The sequence below is a fragment of the Carlito syrichta genome, unplaced genomic scaffold (assembly GCF_000164805.1).
Source record: "Carlito syrichta isolate Samal-C Ts95f unplaced genomic scaffold, Tarsius_syrichta-2.0.1 Scaffold302219, whole genome shotgun sequence".
NCBI classification, from domain to species: Eukaryota; Metazoa; Chordata; class Mammalia; order Primates; family Tarsiidae; genus Carlito; species Carlito syrichta.
The window spans coordinates 10,186-36,797 of record NW_007246315.1 but is presented as its reverse complement, the minus strand read 5'-3'; the positions used below and the strand labels follow the sequence as shown (position 1 = coordinate 36,797).

Genomic DNA, 26,612 nt, shown 5'->3' with positions numbered 1-26,612 from the left:
CTAAATTTATTGACACTATCTATTTGCCACATTGGAAAATCCTTAAAACATGTATAAATCATTAACACAATTCCTATCAGCCATATATTTTATGGATATAATCATCTATTCAACCTTAGCTGGCAAGTTGCTTTTAATTAACTTTGAGCAAATTTGGTATTACAAAGTGTGTACTAGCTCTAAAGTTTATAGGTGAGTTTTAAAAACAGCCATTGACTCTTACAGCAACATTTCTATTCAATAAGTTCTTCTGAGTTAAAACCATTAATGCAAATACTAACAATTTTGTATGTATGTCTAACAGAGACCAATTACACATATCTTCATAGGCAAAAGCAATATTTACTAAGGATGAATAAAGAAGGATAGGAGGGCAGTTATTTTCTTCTGTACTTTTCTTTAAAAAAAATTATCTTAAAAATGTTCTTGACACTCTAGAGCACAAAAAAACAATACAAGTTTCTCTGTTTTACTCTAACCTGCACAGTATTTTCTGTTTCAATTTCCTGCCTGTTTTACACTTTATGGCAAAAGTGAATAAATGCTAGATTCCTCAAAATCTAGCACCTCCATTTATAACAAAAACTAAAAATATTTACTAAAAGTAAACTGAATTAAATAAATGTTAATATATTGCTTAAAATAACTTTCCTTTTAATATGGTAGAAAAAAATTAATGATCAACAAATAAACTTTACACTAATAGGCATAGAAATTCACATTAAAATAAGATTCTATTTTTCCTCATTAAATTGAGAAAACAGTGATAATATATAGTGTTGGCAATATGACACACGACATTTATACAACATTGAGGGAGTATAAAAGTAGGCTCTTTCTGGAAAGCAGATGGGCAATAAGTACCCAAAGTTTTAAAAGGATTCCCTACTCTGTGACTGATTTCCTCTTTTAGTAATTTATCCTAAGGAAGAAATTTAAAATGTGCGAAAAGATGTGTAGAAAATTGCTCCCTGGTGAGCTACTTAAAATATCAAACCAGAAATTTAAATAATAAATTTAATTCTAATAAATTTAATTCTAATCTGTTCCATTAAAAAAAGGGGCTTGTCATAACTCGCTAATTTGATGAGCAAGTCAATGGGCTTGACCTCCACTGTGAAAAGCATTGCCCTAACCATGCTGTATCTTCAAAGATGACTCCTGATGGAGGAAATGATTGGATTTATATTGGTAGAGAAGTTATTCCAGATAATTGAGATGGCAGGCGTAAGGGCATGGCATGAACGAAACAAACACCTCAGGAGTTTTGGGGAACACTCTATAGATTGCTTTGACTGAAATGGAACAATTATTTCACTGGCATATGGAAGTATATGAGAATGTCAGAAAGTTTACTGGCAAACCATAAAGAATTCTGAAAGTTAGAGGACCATCGATACAATAGGGAGAGTCAGTTAAAACTCCCAAAGATAATTTGATAATATTAAATTTGCAAGTGCTCTGAAACATACACCAGAGAGAAAAAAGTAAAATAGTATTTACCATAGTTTAGGAATAAAGTTATATTGACCTCAACCAGCGTAGCAGTGGTAAGAAGAGAAAGAAAAAAAATAATAGAGCTTGGTAATGGCTGAGGTGTCTGTCTTGGATAAGAAGAAGAGAGTAATAGGGTTAATAAAATATGAAACAAAACAGGAGAGACAGTTCTTTTCATCTTCAATGGCTTCTTTCCCTCTGCTTTAAACATAAAATTTTAAGCTGGGCATGGTGGCTCATACCTGTAATCCCAACCCTTTGGGAGGCCCAGGCAGGAGGATCGCTTGAGCCCAGGAGTCCGAGACCAGCATGGGCAAGATAGCAAGACCTCATCTCTATAAAACAATCAAAAACTTAGCTGGGCACATCTGTAGTCCCAGCTACTCGGGAGGCTGGGGAGGAAGGATTGCCAGAGCCCAGGAGGTTAAGACTGTGGAGTTGTGATTGTCCTACTGTGTCCAGCATGGGCAACAAAGTGAAATCCTGACTCAATCAATCAATCAGAAATTTTTATTGGAGGAAAAACAATAAAACTCTCTCAACTGTCTCTGCAGTCAATCTTTAACTACCAACATAGAAGAAATTTAAAAATGAGTGGTCCGTACCTACTTTTCACCTACTTTAAATCCTTCCCTCTGTGTTCTACCATACTATAACCTTCAAGACTCTGCATCCAATTCTCCTCAAATTTCCTGGAACGCCCTCTCCTTTTGAAGTTCCCTTTTTCACACTTTATAAAACTGTACACAACATTATGGTTTTCCTCCTAAATCTTAGTACTTTCCTTTTCGCTGATTGTACTTCCTTCTCACGCCCCCTTCTGTCTTGTGAGTTCTCTCTATATCCTCTCCTTTGGAGAGTAACACCTACCTACTCTCACTGTTTCAATTATATCTTCTGCACAAATAATTCTGTACCCAATTCTAGTCTAGCTAGCATCTGTTTCTTCCTTCTGTAGCATAACCTAATCTGTTAAGCAGTGACACATTAAAGTCTAAACTAAACTAATTTTCACATCACTCAAACGTAAGTTAATTGAAATGTCAATATAAATTTGTTATATAGCTTTTAAGCATTTTTTTCAGCTTCAAACAAGTGAGGAACAATGGTTGTTACAAAAATTCATTCTGTAAATCAGCAAAGGCAGTATACAAAACTGTCATATGTTTCAGAATTACTTACTCTTGGATAAGGAAGGCCACTTGTAGTGTTGAAAGCTGGTAAAAGTTTGTAACCCAATTGCTTTGCCATTTGAAGAAGTTCATCAGTGTACCACTGCATGTATTCACCTTTTTCTTTCAACATGATTGCCAGTGAGTGTCCACCCAAAAGACCCCTATTATCACAGAGATGAAACATTATCCATGTCTTATAGATAATTAGAAGTGACCACTCATAAAGGTGTGAGTTTTTGTTATTGACAATTTGGCATACCTAAGGAAAGACTACAGGAAAACTTAATTCTTTACCTAATACTGGCTACTCATTTTATGGCAAACCATTACAATTACATAGCCTATATATATATTTTTTTAAGCATGTTTTTTATTGATATAATAGTTTACATATTTGAGGAGAGCACATGTGATATTCTGATACATGAATACAATGTGTGATGATCAAATCAGGATAAATGGTGTATACATCACCTCAAACATTGGGAGCATTTCAATCTTCTTGTTATTTTGAAATACATTATAAATTATTTCCAAATATAAATTCCCTACTGTACTATCAAACACTGGAACTTATTCTTTCCATCTAACTGTATTTTTGTACCCATTAACCAACTCTCTTCATTTCACCTTTCCCTCATCCTTCTAAGCCTCTGGTAACCACCATTCTATTCTATACCTCTGTGAGATTCACTTTTTAGTTCCTACACATGAGTGAGAATCTGCAAAATTTGTCTTTCTGTGATGACCTTCAGTTTCATCCATGTTGCTGCAAATGACAGGATTCCACTCTTTCTTATGGCTGAATAATATTCTGTTGTGTATATACACAACATTTTCTTTATCCATTCATCCACTGATGGACACTTAAGCTGATTCCATATCTTGGCTATCATGAATAGTGCTGCAATGAACATGGGAGTACAGATACCTCTTCGATACAGATTTACTTCTTTTGGATATATACCCAGCAGTGGGACTACAAGATCATGTGGTAGCTCTCTTTTTAGTTTTTTGAGGAATTTCTATATTGTTTTCCATGATGGCTCTACTAATTTACATTTCTACCAACGGAGTATAAGAGTTTTCCTTTCTCTGCATCTTAGCTGGCTTTTTAAAAAAATCTTTTTGATAATAGGTCAATATATTTTTTTAAAGATCTGATGTTCTATCCTGTTGTAAGTTATTTGGCATTCCTAAATGCCTTAAATTTTCTTAACGATCCTAGACAGCACATTTATTTTAACAAATCTGACAAATTTAATTTTAACAAATTTTAAATTAAAAATGTAACTAAGTTAATGAAATCTTTAACTCTCTTAGTATAACATCTAAAAAATAAAAACAATGTGACTTTAAATGTAAGGTTAATAAACTGTGAAAAGCTATGTAAATACTTCTTACATTTAAATTGAAGAGTAGACTCACCTTATCTGAAAAAAGGAAACAATAACATAAAAGTAATAATTACAAAAACTTAATAATGTTGAAACTTGAATTCATAAACACTATAATTTCATATTTTTAAATGTCCCAAGAGTATTTCAACTGTGCAGTCGAGAGGCAATCCCATAAATACAGTTTCAATGGCTTCTCTGAAGAGGTGCTTGGCTAAGGCTGGCAAACTATGTAAGCTTGTGAAAAACCTGTGATGTAACTAATATGACAAATGTTCAACCTATAGTTTCTTTTTAACACCACACAGGGGTTACCCTTAATTTGAGTCTACAGCTATTTCCAAAGCCTGTTGCTGTCTGTAAATGATATAAGGCAAGGTTATTCCACAGCCTCTGTGCTTCATAATACAGATCAGTATCTTTTAAACATAAGAAACTTCTTGCTTTATTACCATCAAGAAATAAACAGTATACCCTGAGCTTTTCTGTTATTAAAATATAGCTTTAGTGTCTTATATACTTACCCAAGAACTCTGATGTTTGTTTCAAAGACTGATACAACTACATCATTATCTAAATTAACATCTCTTAAAACTTTTTTCACTGCATCTTCAAATTCTTTAGTTTTATTTAATACCTAGGAGAAAAAAATTATCAAATAAAATTATTTTCCATGAACTCAAGGAGAAATAACCTCAGAATGAGCTACTAAAAGTAAGTTAGTATACTTTAATACTCAAAGTGATATACAAAATATTTCCCTTAAGTATATTATAAAATTTAAAAGTATATTATAAAATGTTAGACATTTCTAACACTAGAAAAATTAAGTGCCTAATTACATAGCATCTTTATACATGTCTTTCTTAAACACACTGAAAATATCATTAGGACTTTAAAACAATCATTATTAGAACTACTACTGGGTTTGTGATGACCTAGAGCCATTTGAGGTAAGCTCAACTGAGATTTGGCTTCCAAGTCAAAATAAAACAAAAACCACTCCGTTCACCAAATACCATTTCAAAAATTGCTTATTCTCAGAAGAAAGAACTTTCTTCAGGGCATGCTCAGCCAATCCTGAGCCATAAGTCACCTGACATCTTCACCCCAAGATTGTCCTGTCCACTAACTAAGAGGCTGTGCAACGCTGTGGTTAATAACATGCCCTGATTTAAATTGTTTCTTTCACTCACTACCTGTATGATCCCAGCCAAATTACTTCTGTTTCTGAGTCTGGTCCTTCATTTACAAAAAGGGGAAATATTTACTCTCATGGGGTCATTTTCTTAAATGAGAAATGCTTTTAGTAAAGTGTCTGGCTTAAGTGCTTAAGATCCTTAGTATTATTACTATACAGGTCTAGAATCCTGACTAAACTAAGACGTCTATGAATTCTAGCAATTAACTCCAAAAAGGAGTAACTGTCATTACATGGACTGCTTTGATTCTTCAGTCAAAATTAAGGCTGCATGATGAGATGTTACTTACAATGTAGGTGCATTAAAAATAGTTCTCCTTTGCTTAATGTTTTTGTTTCATAATATTTTACAATATTTTTTAATTGATTTGATACTTTCACTAAAAATTCTAATTTAGGCATAAAACATTCCAATAGAACATATAAAATTCAAGTAAAGGTAAAATTTAGAGTAAATCCTGAGTACAATACAATATAAACCTGACTGCTTTCCCTTCTCAATCTCTAAGTCCATGGGAACTCTGCAGCAACAAATGCAGAGGCAAAAAAAAAAAAAAAAAAAAAGTGATACAGTCTTTCTAACACTTTTAGAATGAGACACAACTGTTCCACTCACCCCACCCTCCACACACATTTTTAGAATCACTTTATTGATCTTACTCTTCTCTCTACGTCTATCTCCTGAGAATTTTTCCTTCTTGAACTCTTCTAACTTGCAGTCAAACTTCCTTCTATGTGTCTTCTTTCAGTCTGAAATGCTTCTCTAACTTAAAAATGGCTTTTCTACCTTCTCTCCAAAATCAAAACAACCAAAAATAGTGTCAATACCATATTTTTCAAATAAAGAAAGTTAAATAGAGTTATCTCTGTCCATAATTAGCTAGCAAATTCATTCTAACAACCCTATTATTTAATAAGTTTCTTAAACTCCAAGCTGATAACAAAGGATAAATTCAAGTCTCATCCTTTCTGTCATTATCTTCATTTCAATATATTTGAGACCAATATCCACTTTAGCTCCTTCTGAGGTAAAAACAGGGGTCCAGAAAGTTAAGTAATTTGGCTGAGGCCACACATATCAGTATTATTTAATCAACTTCTTGTTATCCCTACAACAAGGAACCAGAACTCAGGTTATACCACAGCCACATTACTCAAAGTTTGATCTGCTAAACACTATCAGCAGCTTACTAGGAATGCAGACTCTTGGGTCCCACGTTGATCTACTGGATCAGAATCTGCATTTCAGCAAGATTCCTAGTCAACTTGTAGTACTTTGCAGTTTACAAAGCACTGCACCATTGTACAGTGATACACAAAAATTAGCAAATATCAGAATCACTTAGAAGCTTGTTTAAAAACAGACTGCTGGGCCTCACCCCCAGAGTATTCAGTATTTCTGAAAGAAGGCCTGAGAATTTGTATTTCTCAGGTTCCCAGGTATTGCTGATGCTGCTGGACCAGGGACTTTATTTTGAGAACCAATGCCAAAGCATATAATTGTTATAACCTGAAGGACAGGACCTTTATAATAATTAATGGCTGCCAAATTAGATGCCAACAGATTTCTAAATGTAGAAAAGTTATGCAACCTGAAACCACCTTTCCTCCTTCATTTCTGATAATATTTTTTAAGACATTTTATGTCTAAGGTTCATGTTCATGAATATCAACTAAAAACTGACAAAGAAATGATAGGGAATCTGCTATATGGAAAGATAAAGCCAAGATGAGAATGAAAATCAAATATAAGTACACCTATGGTCTTTTCTAACATACAGCTTCTGTTCCTCATTTGCTCCCAAATACCAAACCAGACCTGATGTGAATAATCCAGCTACAGTTAGAAATGAATAATACCACTTAGTTTCTCCCAAGATGATATGTGGCTCTCAAGACATTTTGGATCTTATTTCTCGTCCTCTATTATATGCAGAAACCCTAGGACCACTAAACCAAGACACAATACTCTCTCCTACTCAAGTGAATATAACTAAGTATGCACACTCTATTATTCTCTGAAAAATAAACCATAACTTTCAAAACCTTGACCCAGCTAAAAAGGTTCAAACAACTATGGTTTTCTCAACCATGACTGTATTTTAAAACTGAAGAGAAGCTTTAGAAGAATAAATAATAATTCCCAGCCCCACTCCAGAATAACTAAACTAGAATAAATTGGGAGGAGATTTTTTGCTTTAATTTCACAGGTGATCTCCCTAAGCTGCTGTTAGAGTTGAGAATCATTGTTCTAAAAAAAAAGCAAAACAAAAAGCATCAGTGAAAGAAGAATGTAAAAACAACATTGAGAAGAAAAGGCTGGCTCTGAAAAATTTCTGATACCCCAAAGATTTTTCTGTTTTGTTTCTTAAATATTAATCAGTACTTGGGACTTTAGTGCAAAGTTGAGAATTATGCCTTAAGGGAAATTTTTAAACAAGCCTATGTTTATACCATAATGATCTAAGAGTAAAAAACTGGAAAGACACTGTATTTAAAAATCATGACATCTGGAACCCAATCTTTCCCCTCTGTTATCACAAACAGTCCTGAACCAGAATTAATTAAAATGATTTCTACATCACATGAGGTTGAAAAGGAGAGTTAAGAAGTGATCACTTACTGCTAAAAATCACTGCTGGGAAAAATAAATTTTTGTTTATGAACACAGCAAATAAAGATTCTAATTTAACAACTTCAGTATCATTGTGGCATGTCACTATGGAACACCAATATCAATGGTATCTTCTATAATTACTTTCTTCCAATAGCTTCAATCTCCTTATCCAAAGGGAGGTAAAAATCCTTCCTGATTACGGTGCCATCACATAAGCTGACATTCTCATAAATTATTTGGGTATCTCCATTATTCTACATAATTCCACTTGACATTCAATTGACATATTAACTTAACAGTGTGAAAGTTATTCAGAAGAAAAAGTCAGAACATCTGCAATTCTGGAGGCTTCTATTTCATACTTAGTATGTTATGATTATATTCATATTACTTGAGTGTACATATTATAAAATTTATAAAATAAGTAAATCCAAGAAGAATCAAACCTACCACAAGAGTATCTAAAGAATCAATCAGCGTCAGGGAAAATCTAAGAAACAAGAATGAGGAGATAAAAAACATTAGAATTCTAGATAGTTTATCCATGGATGTACAGGCCAATTTATCTACATCCTACTTACTGGTACTTTCTACTAAACAGTACTTCCATGTAGTTATATAGTACAATGTAACCTACAAAGCACTGAAAACAATGGAAAAGCCTTAACTTTACATTTATATTCAATATATTGATATAGCTTTCAAATGCACAGAAACATTCACTAGCTCTCTGTAAAACAAATGAAAAGGTTGAAGCATCCACACTTTATAATTTGTAAGTGACTTCGTATATATTTTTAAAATTACATAAAATTTATAAACATTTTAAAGGTTATATCCAATTTAGCAAAAAACAAACTTTTCTCTGATCTAAGAAGTAAAATGATTAAGTTTTTATACACAATACTAGAAAAAATAAAGGCGCTTAATGTGATATTTAAGGCAGTCTAAAATTTAGCCAATCCCCAGAAATACTACTGTACAAAAACTAGATCTAAGAAGCCTAACACTGGGAACTTTGAGATGCTATGCCATGCCATGTGTTACTCACTTTCCCAAGGCATCATCAACATCACCCCGACTTGGCTCCTGGCCTCTAACTCGACCTCTACAAGTTAAAGGCATGAGTTCATCAGCTGGGTAAGCATGTTCCTGCAAGGAAAATCTTAATAAGTCACCAAGAAAAATGAGAGAAAGTACACATCATCTAGAGAACATGAGTTTGTACAGTTTTAAAAAAAGTAAAATGAAGCCTAATCAAAAGTTGTACAGTCTGTGGAATTTTTAAAATATGCAATTACTAGTGTAATACATGATTGACAAAAAGTCAAATAATACCAAAAAAATTTCCTTAAAAAACTGATAATCTGGGGCAACTTGGTAAGACCCTGTTGCTACAATAAAAATAAAAAAAAAATTAGCCGGGCACGGTAGTACGTGCCCGTAGTTCCAGCTACTCAGAATGCTAAGGTGGAAGGATCGCTGGAACCCAGCAGGTCAATGCTGGGGAGGCCATGGGTGTGCCACTGCACTCCAACCCGGGTGATGGAGTAAGACTCCAACTAAAAAACAAAACACAACAAAAAACTGATAATCTGGCCAGACATGGTGGCTCACACCTGTAATCTCAGCACTTTGGGAGGTGGAGGCAAGAGGAAATGTCTGAGCCGAACCCAGGGGTGCGAGACTAGTTTAGGCAACTTGGCGAGACCTCACCTCTACAATAAATAAAAAAATTAGCCAGGCATGATGGCCCATGCCTGTGGTTCCAGCTACTTGGAAGGCTGAGGCGGAAAGATTACCTGAGCCCAGCAGGTTGATGCTGTGGTGAGCCATGATCGTACCACTGCACTCCAGCCTGGGTAACAGAGACTCCAACTCAAAAACAAACAGATAATCTATTTCCTCTTCTCCAAATTCAATCCCTGGAGGTAACTCTGTTAAGATTGTCATTTAGGCTTCCAGATTTATCCATATACATTCAAATACATGCACATATATCATCTACAATTTTTATTTACAAAGAGGTGCTCAAGTCACATGCACATTTGCTCTAAAATTTGTTTTCTTAAATCATGGAGATATTTTTCCATGCTAGAATGTTAAAGGTGTACTTTAATCTTTCCAATAACTGCTAGGTGTAGATGCTAGTATTTATTGCGTACTTATATTCTAAGCACTATGCTATATACTTTAGTTAATTATCACAACAACCCTCTGAAGTAGAGTCAATCATCCCCATTTCACAGGTGAGAAAAAGGAAGCCCTGAGAAGTGAAGGCAAGATCATGCAGCTAGTAAATGATGAATACAGAATTCAAAGCTGGGGACCATGATTCCGGAGCCTATATCCTTAACAGTATCTGCTTCTCACAGTATTCCGCAGCATGGATATGCTAAAGTGTATTTATTAATTATTCTACTGATGAACATGCAGGCTTATTTCAATTCTTCCTATAAAAACAATGCTGCAATAAACAACCGTGTGCATATATATTTTGTACATATACTTGTATTTCTATAGATTAGATATCTAAAAACAGACCCAGTAGGTCAAGAGTAAGGATGATTAATTTATGATGAATACTACCAAACTAAGGACACTAATTTATAGTTTTAGTTATACTCTCACTAGCACAGGAAATGATCAGTAGCTTACATTTTGCCAATCTCCTGAGTTTAAAAAAATGGTATCTCAAGCTTGATTATTAATATAAATACACATCTTTTTATATTAGCCATTGTTATTTCTTTGTTGGCATATCTGTTGACACCTTTTGTCCATTATTCTGTTGTTGTTTTGGTTTGGTTTTTTTTTTGGCCAAAAGAAACTCCTTATACATATGTTTGCTATATACAGTAGATATTTTTCTTCTGTCTTGTTTGACTTTTAATTTTATGGTGCTTTCACCCTAAGCTTTAAAAATGTAATTAAATTTATCAGTCTCTTTCTTGATGGTTTCTGGAATTCAGGCACACTTTAAAAAGATACTCTGAGCCAGGCTCGGTAGTTCAGCCTGTAATCCCGCACCTTTGGGAGGCTGAGGTGAATGGATTGCCTGAGCCCGCAGGTTCGAGACCCGCCTGGGCAGCGAGACCTCATCTCTACAATAAATCAAAAAATCAGCCGGGCGTGGTAGCACATGCCTGTAATTCTCACTACTTGGAAGGCTGAGGTGGAAGGATCGCCGGAGCCCAGCAGGTCGAGGCTGCGGTGGCCGGGAGCGGCCACTGCACTCCAGTCTGGGAGACCGAGTAAGACTCCAACTCAAAAAAAAAAAAGATACTCTGATCCTCTGAAAAGAATATTTTGTAATTTTGTTTTTTAAATGTTTAGATTTACTCCATCTGAAACTTACTTTTGTTTATGATTTGAAAGGTACTTTATAGTTTGGATTACTGGGATTTTTTTTATTTTTAAAAATGACCATGACAGATCACTTCTGGTCTAGATGGTGATAAAATACATAAAGGAATCTTCCTTTCTACCCACTACAAACACAGTAAAATCCTGAACAATTTTTTTAAAAATAAAGTTTACACATAGTTGAGCTTGAGAATATGAAAAGAAATTCTCAAGTCCCAAGAGTGAATAGTGGATTATAAAAGATAAAGCTGTATGTACTGTACTGACCACAACATGGGTATTAGTAATAAAGACAGGCTTTAGTGGGAGTTATAGTAACGCCCAAAGGGTATGGAAGTTGATGCTAGTGGTCTTTTCCAGATGGCCATAAGCCACAACCAGGTTCTTTAAGTTGGGTGGTTGTTTCCATGAAACTAGACAGGAACATTCCCACCTACTAACTGTGCGTTTTAACAGAAAAGAAGAGAAACAAGAAAGACCTGCAGAACTTTATATTTCTTTCACCAAAGAAGAGCTTCTAGAAGATTCCTCTAAAATTAATAAAATATTATGAGAAACATTTAGAGACTAGAATCAAATAATCCGGATTCCATGTCCAATTCTCTCCTATTGTCTTCTCTATATTAATTATTTAGATTCCAAATTCACAGCACATTTGCAGAATTATAGACTAGAGACACTTGGAAAAAGGAAAGACAAAAAATACAAAGAAAGGGAAAGACCAAACAAAACAAAAAAACAAAACTTCTAAAGCAGGCTAACAAATACAAAGTGCACTGAAGATCTCAACCCTTCAGGTAATTAGAAAAATTGAACACTATACTGATTCATTCCTGGGTAGAAGATTCCATGGAACAAATGTTTTGATATATGTAGATACCATATACAACAACTAAATTCTGAATTCCATACTTTGTAATTTTAATATTACATACAAATTTCCAGCATAAATTCCTAATTATTTTTACATGTGTCTTTTCACGCTTCAAATTTATAGGTTTTTATGTGTTAATTCTGACAGAACTAACTTCCTACAATGTACATTATTTTTTACTGCTTTAAGGTTTCATATATAACACATATAAACAACTTAAAAGTCAATACATGTAAATTTTTTAAGTTGCTAACATATTTTGAAAGATATTTTGTAAAAAAAAATCATTCAAATATTAATTGAGTTGTAAAAAGTTCCTTACTATTTTCTTTTTTTTTGAGTTGGAGTCTCACTCTGTCACCCAGACTGGAGTGCAGTGGCCACTCCCGGCCACCGCAGCCTCCACCTGCTGGGCTCCGGCGATCCTTCTGCCTTAGCCTTCTGAGTAGCCGGAATTACAGGCATGCGCTACCACACCCGGCTGATTTTTTGATTTATTGTAGAGATGAGGTCTCGCCGCCCAGGTGGGTCTCGAACCCGCAGGCTCAGGCAATCCACTCACCTCAGCCTCCCAAAGGCGCAGGATTACAGGCTGAGCCACCGAGCCTGGCCCCTTACTATTTTCAACCACTGCTTAGAAAATTTCATACTACCATTTATGGGGTTTTGCAAACCAGACATATACACACCTCTGTATGAAATTAAATATGAATTCAAACCCCACATTACATATGAAATTCAATTTTGAACTTGATAATAAAAATATTAATAGTAACTACAAACTAGAATAATAAAACGAGGGAGCTTTGAACTAGGAGTAAAAATACTTCATCCCATAATTTCAAGATAAAAAATACAACCAAAGCCTTTTCTTTGTGTTAACCACAAAGCAAATACAGATGGTCTGCACAAATCCAGAGCAATGAATACATGGTAAATAAACAGTGTTATTAAGCTTCTAACATCCGGGTTTTGTGAAGTACAATAGTACCTCCTCTTCACAAGGTACTGCCATAATAAGGGATAAGCAATTTATATTGATATGACTCAGAGCCATGAGAAACATTTAATAATTATCACTCGAAATAAAATTCCGGTGATAAAAGAGTCCCATATAAATAAAGCAGAGCATCTGCCTAGCAAAAGCAAATATAAATTAAAACAAAATATAATAGACTCTCCATATAAAGACTCTAAATTTTCTAGGACTTGTAGGTGATAGGACCTTACCCTAAAACACTCAATAAGTCAAAGCTACATTAAAAAAAAAAAAATCAACTTTTTGGGAAAAACCAATTCCAAAACTAGGTAAGAGGAGGAAATTTTATTCTACTAAAAACAGTAATTTTTTAAAATCACAGATTATATAAGTGAATTAACAGAAATATAAAACATTTAATTTTCAACAGTTATATCCATTTTTAAAAGTTTTATTCCAGATCCTTATTGTTAAACAACTTACTCCTTAAAGTAGAAAAAAATAAATAAAAACTAAATGATATTTAATAAGCCATCTATTATACACTGATAACATATGTTAATTACTGATTGAACCTGCACAACTTATCAGTTCTCTTTTCATTCCTCCCAAACCAAATTTTCTTACTCCCTTTCATCCACCATTTATACTCACTTGTCAACCATTTCTCAGGTGTTTAGGAGTTCATTTATCTAAACTATTAAACTATTAGACTCATTTCCTACACTAAATATCTATTGTTCTTTTAGGTACCATATTTTACAATATGTTTGTAAGCACTAGGGAGAAAAAAGTAACAAAAATGAAGTTGTCTCATAAGATTTTAAATGAAATGCTAGTGTTACTATTACTTTAAGTAAGCATTCAAAATTAGATGAAAATAAAAGTCTCCAAATTTTTCAATATATCTTAATTTGGTTTTGGGCAACAATAACTCAAATTTATGAAAAAATGTTATATGAAATAAATAACAATAAATAATAATGTTACAATGAAATAAAGTCCTGCTACTGATAGATTTTTTTTTAAAGATCATAGCAATAGATTTACAAAAAGCATTTGACAAAATTCAGCATCCTTGCATGATGAAAATTCAAAGCAAACTAGGAATAAAAGGAAACTTAAGCTGATAAGGGTATCTATAAAAACAAAAAAGGTAACTTCATACTCAGTGACAAACTGCTTTCTCCCTAAGATAAGAACAACACAAGGATCTCAGCACTTCTTTTCAACATAGTACTGGAAGTCCTAGCTGCTACAATAAGACAAGAAGAAATGAAAAGCATAAAGATTGGAAAGGAAGAAGTAAAAGTCTCTTTGTTTACAGATGATATGATTGACCATATGGAAAATCCTAAGGAATCTACTAAGAAAGCCTACTAGAAATACCACAAGAGTTTAACAAGGTTGCAGGACTTAAGGTCAACAGAAAAAAAGTTATTGTATTTCTGTGTAAGATGAAGAAACAACTGGAAACTAAAATGTGAAAAACTACAACTAACATTACCATCAAAAAATAAAATATTTCTGGATAAATTTACAATAGTTGTGCAAAGACCTATATACTGAAAACCATAAAACTTATGGCCGAAACACTAACAAAGGCCTAAATAATGAACACAGACACCGTGTTCGTGAGTTGGTAGACTCAATATTGTCAGTAAGACAATTCTCTCCAAACTGATCTACAGATTCAGCGTAACCCCAGAAAAAAAAAGCTTAATTAGGTTTTTTTTCTGTAGAAATTGACAATATGATTCAAAAATTTACACAGAAATGCAAAGGACCTAGGATAGTCAAAACAATTTTGGGGGGAAAAAAAACTCAAAGACATTTTCAGGACTTACTATAATGCTACAATAATCAAGTCAATGTAATATTGGTGTAAGGGCAGAGAGCGGAACAGAAAAAATTACAGTGTAGAGACAGACCCACGTTTATATAGTTAACTGATTTTTTTTTAACATAGGAGTCAAAAAATTCAGTAAGGAAAGGTTATTCTTTTTAATAAATGGTGCTAGAATAATTGGATGTTCATATTAAAGATATATATCAATTCATCTCTTCCTCATCTCACAAAAATTAGCTCAAAGTGAGTCATAGATCTAAATGAACAAACTAAAATCATCTCAAAGAAAACAAGAAAAACTTTTGACCATGGGTTAGGCAAATATTTTTTAGGAAGGTTATAAAAAGCATAAATAATAAAAGATAACAATAAATTGAACTTGATCACAATTTAAAATATTTCTACTTCAAAAGTCACTGTTAAGAAAATTAAAAGATAAGGCACAGGCTAGGAGGAAAAATAAATGTAAAATATGTATTTGACAAAGGACTAATATCTATAATATATAATGACTTTTATAACTTACTAATAACAGGCAAAATGACCTGGTTTTAAAATGAACAAAAGATTTGAACAGATGCCTCATCAAAAAAGATATACAAATAGCAAATAAGCACATGGGAAGATTTTCAACATTATTAGTCATGAGCAGAAATCAAATTAAAATCGCAATGAAATATCACTACACATCCACTAGAATGGCTAAAATTAATAAGACTGCAAAATACCAAGTGCTTAAGAGAATATGGAATACCTGAAACTCATAAGTTGCTGGAGGAAAATGCAAAATATTATAGCCATTTTAGAAAACTTTGGTAGTTTCTTATAAAGTTAAAATTACATACCATATGACCCAGTAATCCCATTTCTAGGTAGGAAATATATGAAAATATATGCCTACGTAAAAACTTGCTCTCACAGCTCTTAACGGCTTTATTAATACAGTAACAGCCAAAGACCACAAACAAGTCAAATACTCATCAACTCGTGAATGAATAAAGAAACTATCCTCCATCAAATCAAAGGAACACAACTGAGCAATAAACAGGAACTATAGTAAATCTCCAACACGGATAAATCTCAAAAGCATCATGCTGAATGAAAGAACCTGAATCAAAAGACTGTGTACCTTATGACACCATTTATATGAAATCCTATAAAAGGGAAAACTGTAGTGACAAAAAGCAGATCAAGGTCACTAGAGGTTGGAGGTGGAGAGAAGGAATTTACTACAAATAAACATAAGGTAAATTTTGGGGGTGATGGAAATGTTCTGCATCATGATTGTGGTGGAGGTTAAACAACTGTATACCAGGGTCAAGACACAGACTGTGCATGTAAAATTAGAATTTTAATGCAAGTGACACCTTAAAAAACTTAATTGTCCCCTCCCTCACCTTGGAGAGGTGAATCTTCTCTCTCCCTTCTTTTTCTCTAATTTACTTTTAAATAAATCTTTCCTCTGAAATAAAAAAAAAACTTAAGTAAAAAGACTTGATTCTGAATTAAAAATTCTATGTAGAGTGTCAGACATTGAGAGGACACTATAGAATTTCTTACGGAACTGTGGTAGGGTTTTAGAATGTTCTAAAAGTAGAGGCCAGCCGGGCTCGGTGGCTCAGCCTGTAATCCCACGCCTTTGGGAGGCTGAGGTGAGTGGATTGCCTGAGCCCGCATATATAAATGTATTATCTCCCCCCATCCATATTATTATACTATGTCTAAAGTACTTTGTTTGCAAAATAACTTTGTTTTTTGAGACAGGATCTTGCTCTGTCACCCAAGCAGTAGTGCAGTGGCGCCATCAAAGCCCGCTGCAGCCACAAATTCCTGGGCTCAAGTGATCCTCTGCCTCAGTTTCCCAAGTAGCTGGGACTGTAGGTGTGCCTCACCATACCTAGCTAATATTTAAATTTTTCTGTAGAGAAAGGGTTGTGCTATGTTGCTCAGGCTGGTCTCAAGCTCCTAGCCTCAAGTGACTCTTCCTCCTAGGTGTCCCAAAGTGTTGAGATTATAGGCATAAGCTACCATGCCCAACCCAAAATGACTGTTTCTGATGAACAATTAAAAAGAAACACTGGCTACAGAGTTTCAGATAATGAAGATGAAAAAAGTTCTGGAAATGAATGCCCAATAATGTGAACATACTTAATGTTACAAAATTGTACACTTCAAAATGGCTAAAATAGTAAATTGTATATTATATGTAATTTACCACAATAAATTTTTTTAAAATTAGGGGGAAAAAGAGAAGCATTACTAAGAAAAAGTACATAAGTCTAAAAAACCACAGAAAGTTACATTTTAAAACAGTTCCTTTGGTTTGAATGATAAAAACTGATCCGCTTTCACAAAATCAAGATTAAAAGTAGTTATCAGGTATAATTCTACTAAAGAAAACTGTGCTTACCAACTCTTTTCAAGTTTATTTGTAATATTTAGGGCAGAGTACAACTTTTGCTTTTAACAGCTTAATTGAGTTTTCTAAGGCAGACAGGAAAAACACTGGAAAACAATTCTCTGATAAGAGAACCCAAAGCCAAAAAGGTTCTAAGTTTTTGTGACCCAAATACATGTCATTTTGTCATCTAAATATGCAAACTGAACTCAACATAAATACAACATACTGATAGGAACCCTAAAATGACTGTGGTCAAGAGTTAAATAAGGACCTAGGAGAACTGTCAAAATTAACACCAAATTTTATGTTATCTGGGGAAAAGAGAAAGTCATCCGTGCAAATCACAGTGAGCAAACTGCCATCTCATTGGGTCTAGAGAGACGTCAAACATAGATAGTCCTCACAATGTTAACAGTTATGCCAATTAAGTGTTAAAAACCAGAAAATCCCTAGATATAAATCAGGGATAGCAGAGATGTAGTAATCTACCTAAAGTTGGCACGATAAAGAAATAGCATTAATAGAACCTACCATTTCATTAATAAAAAGAAAAAAATAAGGTCAAAGGGCACATGCCAAGAACAGGAAAGAAAGTGTGTGCTTTATGAAAGTTTTATATACAACCTGGGGAAGAAGTTTTGACTTAAAGACTACACGATTTTAGGAGGGCAATTTCAATCTCCGGCCAAGAATAAATAATGTTAGTAGTGGCTGTTATCAGTAGCAATAGTAAACTCTTATGTGGTGCTTCCTATTTATTTGCCAGACACTAGTTCTGAACACTTTAATTATCCTAACTTCTTTCATCCTTACAAGCCTGTAATCCCGCGCCTTTGGGAGGCTGAGGTGAGTAGACTGCCTGAGTCTGCGGGTTCGAGACCCGCCTGGGCAACTTGGCGAGACCTTATCTCCACAATAAATCAAAAATCAGCCGGGTGTGGTAGCGCGCGCCAGTAGTTCCCGCTCCTCGGAAGGCTGAGGCGGAAGCATCGCGGAGCCCAGCGGGTCGAGGCTGCGGTGGCCGGGAGCGGCCCTGCACTCCAGTCTGGACGACGGAGTGAGACTCCGACTCAAAAAAACCCAAAAACCAACATTGTGAGGCAGGCATTTTGCAGAGATAAGGAAACAGGCTCAGGAAGATTAGGGAACTTTCCCATTGTAACCCCGCTGGTGGGTGGCAGAGCTACCTCAGGGTATCCTGTTCCAAATCCAGAGTTCTGGCTCTTAATTATATTATACTGTCTGTCTTTGAAAAATACCATGTTTTCCAGGGAACCAAGAAGGTTAAACGAATTGTTCTAATTGTAAATTAGAAAAAAAAATTGTAGCCGGGCTTGGTGGCTCAGCCTGTAATCCCATGCCTTAGGAGGCTGAGGTGAGTGGATTGCCTGAGCCCGCGGGTTCAAGACCCGCCTGGGCAACTTGGTGAGCCCTCATCTCTACAATGAATTTTTTAAAAAAATCAGCCGGGTGTGGTAGCGTGCGCCTGTAGTTCCAGCTACTCGGAAGGCTGAGGCGGAAGGATAGCCGGAGCCCAGCGGGTCGAGGCTGCGGGGGCCGGAGCGGCCACCGCACTCCAGTCTGGGTGACACAATGAAACTCCACCTCAAAAAAAAAAAAACTGTAAGAAATGAGGAAAAGCTTCAAACATTTATTAAAAGCCCACCATGTACCAGGCATTTCACATTTTAGTACAGTAGGTAACTGACTACAACAAAGAAAATTTCTAGACCCCAAAATTCACCATGAACTTGTATTTTTAATGAAGTTTACAAAATTATTTGAGATTAAAAGGCAATAATCAAATGCAAAAAAACCTGAAACTATTATATGATTTCATCTTCATAAGAAGTCAATTAAGTTTAAAGAAAAATATTTCATAAGTATTTATGTACCAGGCATAATGCTAGGTAAACATAAGACATATAAAAGATGAATTTATTAAAAATCAAAAATAAAGAAATTGGCTTGTTCTCAAAAATCCATAGTCTATAATAACCCTTTGCAATTATTCTCATTTCACATAGCAATATGCTGCTCAGAAGGGGCTGAATGATCCATTTAGGGTCCAACCTAGTACACAGCTGAGACAGGATTATAAAACTCAAACCCATCTAACTCCAAAATTTATACTTATACTCTATAGTAAGCTAATCGTTTTTCTGAGTATAGGAACTGGAAAAAATTTTCTACTGACTTCACTTGGATTCTTTTTAATATTTTAGAACTGTGTCATGTTAGTTGAGAATTTGACAAAGCGAAGTGTAGATTCTAGACTAAATCTTGAGTTACAGAACTCACATAGAGTGAGCACAGAATACGTACACTGCAAGAATCGCTCGTGTTGTAAAATAGTTGACCACTTTAAAACATGTATTGCACTGGACTACAGATGGGTACAGTCCTACTGGCAATGTGAAAGAGTTCCAGGAGTTCTCAGACCTTGGAGCTGAAATCTTTCTCTCTTAGACCTTATAAGTAGTTAGCTGTAGTAGAAAGTTACCCAGTTAGGTCCCAGTAAGAACTGGGCCAGAAAGTCTGCTGCCCTCAGTACCTGTTCTGTCACAAACCCACTAATTAAGTATATGCTTTAGCTGGAAAAAATGTATTGATATAACTTTCTGCCATTTATCTAAAAGGGACAAGATATTAAAGATGCTGTGCTTTATAAGGGCTCCTATTCATAGTGAGACATTGAATGCATCCAGCTCTATACTATTTTATTCAATTTTGGGATCAAAAGCATGCATTTATGAGAATGCTAAGATTCGAGGGCATAACATGGATCCAACCCAGCCATCTCAAAACCATTAGCCTAGATTTGCTAAATTATGCTTTACCCAAGCTGAATTATCCAGAGATAAATAATTTTGAAAGAAATATTGCCACATGGGTACAAAAAAGTTAAGTACACACACACACACACACACACACACACACACACACACACAATAACTGAGGTCTTGAGAATTGAATTTAAAACTATGTTTTCAATATGTTTCTATCCAAAAATCCATCACCATCATATTCTAAAAACATTTATTAAGAACTCAAAATGTGCTCTTTCCAAATGTACAATATAAAAGCAAATAAAGATTATCAAATATAAAATGTGGTTAAGAAATGCAAAATGTATAAAGCATATATATTTATGTCCATTGATAATGATTAATAATGCTGATGTATGAAGATATTTAGTTAATAAATAATGAAAAATGGATTCACAGAATTATTTCGAAAAATATTTAAAGCAGTGTTAAAGCTAGTTATCTGCCAAATTTTTCCTGACTACATTTTATAGGTTATAATCAGAAAAGAAAACGTGTTTATAAAAATTTTAAAATATAAGAGGTAATTCTCAGGACAGTCTGATTAAGCTCTTTTCAAGATTACATAAACTTATATGCAAAATTTTCTTATGAATTCTAAAAGTTGCTAGCTATTTTATCTACATTGATGAGCAACAGATCTCCAGAACTTTTCATCTTGTTAAATTGAAACTGCTATTTCATCTTAAGTGAGCATTAAAACAATATGATCAGCATACTAAAAAGCAAAATATATTAAATTCAGAGTCCACGAGGATATAATTTGAATAGAGGATAAGTGATAGCTTATCTCTCTTAAGCAGTGGATTTCCTCATAGAGTGTAATATTATTTATAGGTTCTTTTAAATTAAGAGAATAATTTTCCTTAAGGCCCGAAATAACATCTTTTTTCATATTTACATCCACAGTATCTAGATATATAAAGCACTCAATGAACACTGATGATGGCACCAAAGGAAACTGTTTAAATACAAAGCTTCATTATCTAATTTCATTTTATTCTTACCCATTCAATAAATTGGTTCTGTAAGAATCACTACCAGAAATACTGTTAGCCTTGCTTGCCCTGCTTTTTTAAGACTTTTTTTAAAATGTGCTAACAATTTAGGCTTCAAAATTCCCAGTTGACTATGCTCACATAATAATCAGCTCACATAAATGGTATGTAAAGATAAGCTTTCTACTTACCATATAGTTACCATAAGCATGATCAAACATTTCCAGTACTTGAGTCCTAATTTTAAAAGAGCAGAAGTGGAAAAAAAGTTAATATATTCTCTTAATATTGTCTTTCAAAAAGTTAATTCTCCCTCATAAAAATATACCAATAAAAGACAAAAGAAAAATTTAGTAGAAGGGGACACAAAGTCAGGAAATATACCAGTTAGTAGACAGGCTTTCATGAACTTATCACACAGAGCTGAGCCAAACTCTTAATTATTCCTAGTAACTTATGTAAAACTGATCTAACAATTTTTCCTAAGAAAACTAATTAATGGCATATGCCATGACCAGAGGGAAGGAAATCTGATGCTGAAAACCAATTACCTCTTAGCACAATTATTTAACACATTTACCTTGACGGGGGGATATTGCTGGAAAGCCCCCAAAAGAAACCATTATTGTTACCATTTATTACTTATCCTGTATGTTCTACTAAAAGAGGGGGTGGGTAGGTATGTGTACTGACATGAAATAACAATACTTTAGGAAGCCTCTGCCTTTCCCTTAAACTGAATAAAGCCACAACTGCCTAGTTTAAGTATATATTTATTAAGTTTATCACATTTTCAAAAGACACTTTTGTGATGTATCCTTCTCCTCTAAAAAACACTCAAAAATAAAATATATAGTATTCACCTCAAAAAGGAGAAAGCTAAGTCTCAAAAAGAGATTGGTGTATTTTAGTTAATTCTGTTTCTCAAAATCTCCAACGTGGCTATTTAAAATGGAGATTTCTGAATACCACAACAGAATTACTAAACCAAAATCTGTAATGCTGGGACCAAGGAATCAGCCTTTCAACCAAACACTCAAGTTCAGGGGCTTGAAAACTATAGGATGAAGTACAAATGTTAATGTAATCAAGGTCAAATAATTAGCAAAGGAAAAATAGCTTAATCTTTTTTGAGTTGGGGGATCTTACTCTGTCACCAGATGGGAGTGCAGCAGCACAAACATGGCTCACCACAACCTCAACCTCTTGGGTTCAGGCGATCCTTCCACCTCAGCCTCCTGAGGTTGGGACTACAGGCACACCACCACTCCCAGCTGATTTTTTGTAGAGGTGAGGTCTTGCTATGTTGCCCAGGCTGGTTTCAAACTCCTGTGTCAAGCACTCTTCCCCCTCAGCCTCCTAAAGTGCTAGGATTACAGGTGTAAGCCACCATGCTTGGCCTCTTTTATTAATTTTTCTTTTCCCAAAGTTCCAATCACTAATAGCAAGAAGTGGAAAAGGTGTTAAAGAAAATGCTGGCTATATTTTTATTTTGCCTCCTGTGATACTGCAAGTGTCATTTTGAAAGTTGTAATCATGGATGATGAAATACTATTAATAATAGACCTAGCAACAGAAAAGACCTGAGTTCCAGATCATGGCTATAATGACCAACAAAATCAAGTACACTCAACTCATGAAGTGAATAAATTAAGTCCTGATAATTTTTTATAACAGCCATTTAAATATATCTAATCATTAAAACCAAGATTTTACTATTACTGTGCTAAAACATTCTTTATAAGTTTATACACACACACACACACACACACACACACACACACACAAATACATACAAAATCATAGAATATGGATCAAATAATCTCAGAAAATTAGAGTATCTTAAAGAATCTCTTTAGGTATTTATTATATTGTAGATGATAGCAATCTTGCAAATTAGCTACATAAGTCACACAAAAAAAAAGAGAGAAAGAAAGGGTTTAGGATGTCCCTTTCAGGCAGTGATATAAAAGCTCTTTATTTTCCTTCCCTGAAATGGAATACTTATTACCAAGAAGTAGAAATTCCTGTAATTGGCAGTGGTAGTGCCTAGACAAGTGTATTACACGTGACATAAGTTTTCACTTGCTAACCCAACTTTGTAAGCATTCAATTTTCAAGATTATGAGTAAATCATGGTTGCACACAAGAAAGACATGCTATTTTCCAATCCTTACATCTATGCAGCAAAAGATCAGCAAGTTTCACAACACATACTTTGAAGTGGAGATATTTAATATCCAGTTGCTCTGACTTACACAAATAAGTCCTAACAAAGTCATAATTAAATACAGAACAGTACAATAATTAATATATTAAACAGGGAAAATGTTTCTATAAGGTTTTATATCTATTCAACAACTGGATAGAAAAGTGCTGGAAATCTATTCCAGTTCAAAAATTATCTCTTTCATTTTAAGTAATTTCTACAAGTTTGCTTTTTTTAAAGTTACATCTCCTACCAATGTGCTACAGATATTGTTTTATCCTCTTTTTTAAAGAAAATAAAACATTAACAAAAATCTCTTGCTGTAATATTTACAAAAACAAAAAGCAATGAGGAATAAGAACCACTATGAAGACTACATATGACCAAATAAATAATATATAAAACTATAAACTGCAAGCAACTGATCAATTGTTACCATTTGTGACAATTTCTGGCTTGGAGGGGTAGGGAGAGGTGGGACATTTTCTGCTTTTTATCATAAATCATTATTTGGGCTTAAAAAAAAAAAAAAATGACACAGTTGAACCTAATGAATCAGAGTTAAGTTTTCTGAAAACCCCCAGAGGAGAAAGCAGTCATGTGATTGTGTATTTGTGGTTCATACCTCCAGATTCTTACTCTATGCTTAATCTAGAGTAAAGCAATCTAAATTAACAAGTCTAAATAATTGCAATTTCACTTTTACACATGATCTCAAAATTTGAACTGAAATCTCAAGCCAATTTGGTTGGACTTTTCCAGTTAAAAACTGGAAATATCTGTCAAAATTTGGGTCAAAATGATTTATCCAGTGACTCTTTTTCAAACAAAAATGTTTAAGGAGAGTGATGGTTAAATACAACACTTGTGGACCTTAAGAGACTTGATGTTTCTCTTCCAAGCCTGATGAAAGTGCAACACAGTAGAGAGCATGGGCTCTGGGGTCAGACAGAAGGGAGTTTGAAAACTGGCTCCAATACCAGCTCTGCAACTTTGAACAAATCAACCTTGAGTCTCAACTTCCTCATTTGCAAAATGGGGATCACATCCACATTAAGATTACAGAGATAACATATGTAAAGTGTCTGCAAAGTGGGCTGCTCAATAAAAGTTATCAATGATACACCAAATTCATAAAAAGAAAATTTAAGATTCTTGTTGGAATTTACTGGTAATTTTGATCATTGATATTTCAACTTTTTCCCATCAAATGACCTTTACTGTTTCATTTAGAAACGAATACAAGACTCTTGCAATGATTTAAATAAAGCACATAAAGTGAAATTTGATGGTTTCACCTCCCTTCCATCCTAACCCCCTAACAGTTTTTTTGCAAGTTTAGACAATTTTTTCTTTTAAAAAAAGAAATGGGATGGTATAACTTGCACCTTTTTTGTCTTGGCAGTATATACTGGATAGCTTCCAGTAGCCTTCCAATGACATAATTCTCTCTTCCTAATATCTGAATATTATTCCATAATATGAATAAACCATACTCAGCCATTTCCTCTAAGGAACAGTTCTGTCCTTTCAAAATGCACATTCTTGTATACCCACCTCCGTATCAATAGTGCTTTTATTTCTGTAATAAAATTCCCAGAGATGGGAGTGATGATTCAAAAAGTACGCACAACTTAAATTTTAGGAGATACTGCCAATAAGTTACAGCTATTTACACTCCCACCAAGCCCTCCCCACCCCCCTACCCACACACAAACAACTTAGCTAGCCAGTACTGTATCCCGGTTTTGTATTTACTAATCTGATGGGCAAAAACCAGCTCCTTGTTTTAATCTGCATCTCTCACATTTATGAGACTGAGTAACTTTTCACATTTATCATTTACCTCTTCTCTGACTTAACTGTTCATGCCTTTTGCCCATTTTCTGTTGGTTCTTGGCGTTTTTCTTATTCGTTTGTAGGACTTCGTGTGTATTAGTACTGTTGGCTCTGAATTAAGTGTTGTAAATATAACTGACAATTTTATGACACTTTAAAGACTGATAAAACTGAATAAAATGAGTAGGTATACCTAAGACTGGGGTTTTTGAATAATACCACCAAATATTCTGTTGTTATGAAAATACAGGGCAAGAAAACAGTAAATGTGTAAAGTTCAAGTTCCCATGAACGGCCCCTTTTCCGTAACAGGTGTAAACACCATTTCCTTAACTACTGTGAGATCAGCAACAATCTCCCAGCTGGGAGCTCACTTGTGCGAGAAACCCAACCATGCCTCCGTCGAAAGGCAACCGCAGGACTCCTGCGCGCAGCCACGCAGGCTGCAGCCCCCTTCACGGGCCACTGACATGGCAGCCGCGTTGACACATCGCGGCTGGCCTCAAGGAGTCCGCACGTGTCACCGACGGCCAGGGCGACACCCTGTCGGCCCCCGAGGTCACGTCGCGGGCGGCGGCCCCACCTTCCCGAACCCTGCCCACCGCCCCGCCGGGTTCTCGCGTGGCAACAGCCGTTCCAATCGCGACAGGAAAGGCCACTGCGAGCCCGGGTCGCAATGACAGGCACACCTCGCCCGTGGTCAGCCTCATCGGGAAACCCACCCCAGGCTGCCAAGCACCCTTACCCAAGCTTCTGCTTCTCCTCCCTGCTCATGGGCTCGGCCCCCGCCGTCCACACGGACGAGGCCGCCACCAGGCAGAGCGCGGCCGTCGCTGCCACCAGGCTCCATGGCGCTCGCGAGGGGACCGGAGACCCGCAGACCCGGCCGCCGCCGGCTTCGCTCATGGCCCCGCGGTTCCGCGCACGCGCAGCTGCTACGCCCGGTCGGTGGGACACATTGCGGGGCGCCGGTGGCGAGGGGGCTGCTGGCCGTGCCGAGGGCGGGATGCAGAGCAACGCGGGCGGCCGCCGGCGCCGAACTGTTTCCCGAAGCCGCCGAGCCCGTCCCCAGCGCCAGCGCTGCCACCGCCCTCCACCCTCAGGAGCCCGGAGCACCTCCCCGCGCTTTCCGGTGTCGTAGTCTAGGAAACCGCCTTCCCCAAGGCTACTTCCGGGTGGGGCCGCAGTCCTGGAGCCTCAGGACCAATGGGGATCGCATCGGAAAGGAGCGGGCTCCGCCGACAGAAAACGGCATGGGCCGGGAGAAGTGAGACGTGGACAAAAGGCGGGACTGGGGCGGGATCTCTCGGTTCGACCCGCCTCCGACCCACAGAGTCGCCACCTGAGGACCACCAATCCCAGCATGCACTGCTTCTCCCCCC

At 35.7% G+C, this 26,612-nt stretch overlaps 1 protein-coding gene across 2 annotated transcripts in view; it reads right to left on the bottom strand.

Moving 5' to 3' along the window:
• EDEM3 (ER degradation enhancing alpha-mannosidase like protein 3) overlaps nt 1-26,387 on the bottom strand; it is a 69,264-nt gene extending 42,877 nt beyond the window's left edge. For both annotated transcript variants that reach the window (XM_021711382.1, XM_008056109.2), the window contains exons 1-6: nt 25,976-26,387; nt 21,374-21,419; nt 8,939-9,039; nt 8,338-8,377; nt 4,594-4,706; nt 2,680-2,833 (exon numbers count right to left, since the gene is read on the bottom strand). In XM_021711382.1, the coding sequence (XP_021567057.1) occupies nt 2,680-2,833; nt 4,594-4,706; nt 8,338-8,377; nt 8,939-9,039; nt 21,374-21,419; nt 25,976-26,136 (615 nt within the window). In that variant the 5' untranslated portion in view covers nt 26,137-26,387. The remainder of the gene's footprint in view (nt 1-2,679; nt 2,834-4,593; nt 4,707-8,337; nt 8,378-8,938; nt 9,040-21,373; nt 21,420-25,975) is intronic.
• Between the last annotated feature and the right edge of the window lie 225 nt (nt 26,388-26,612).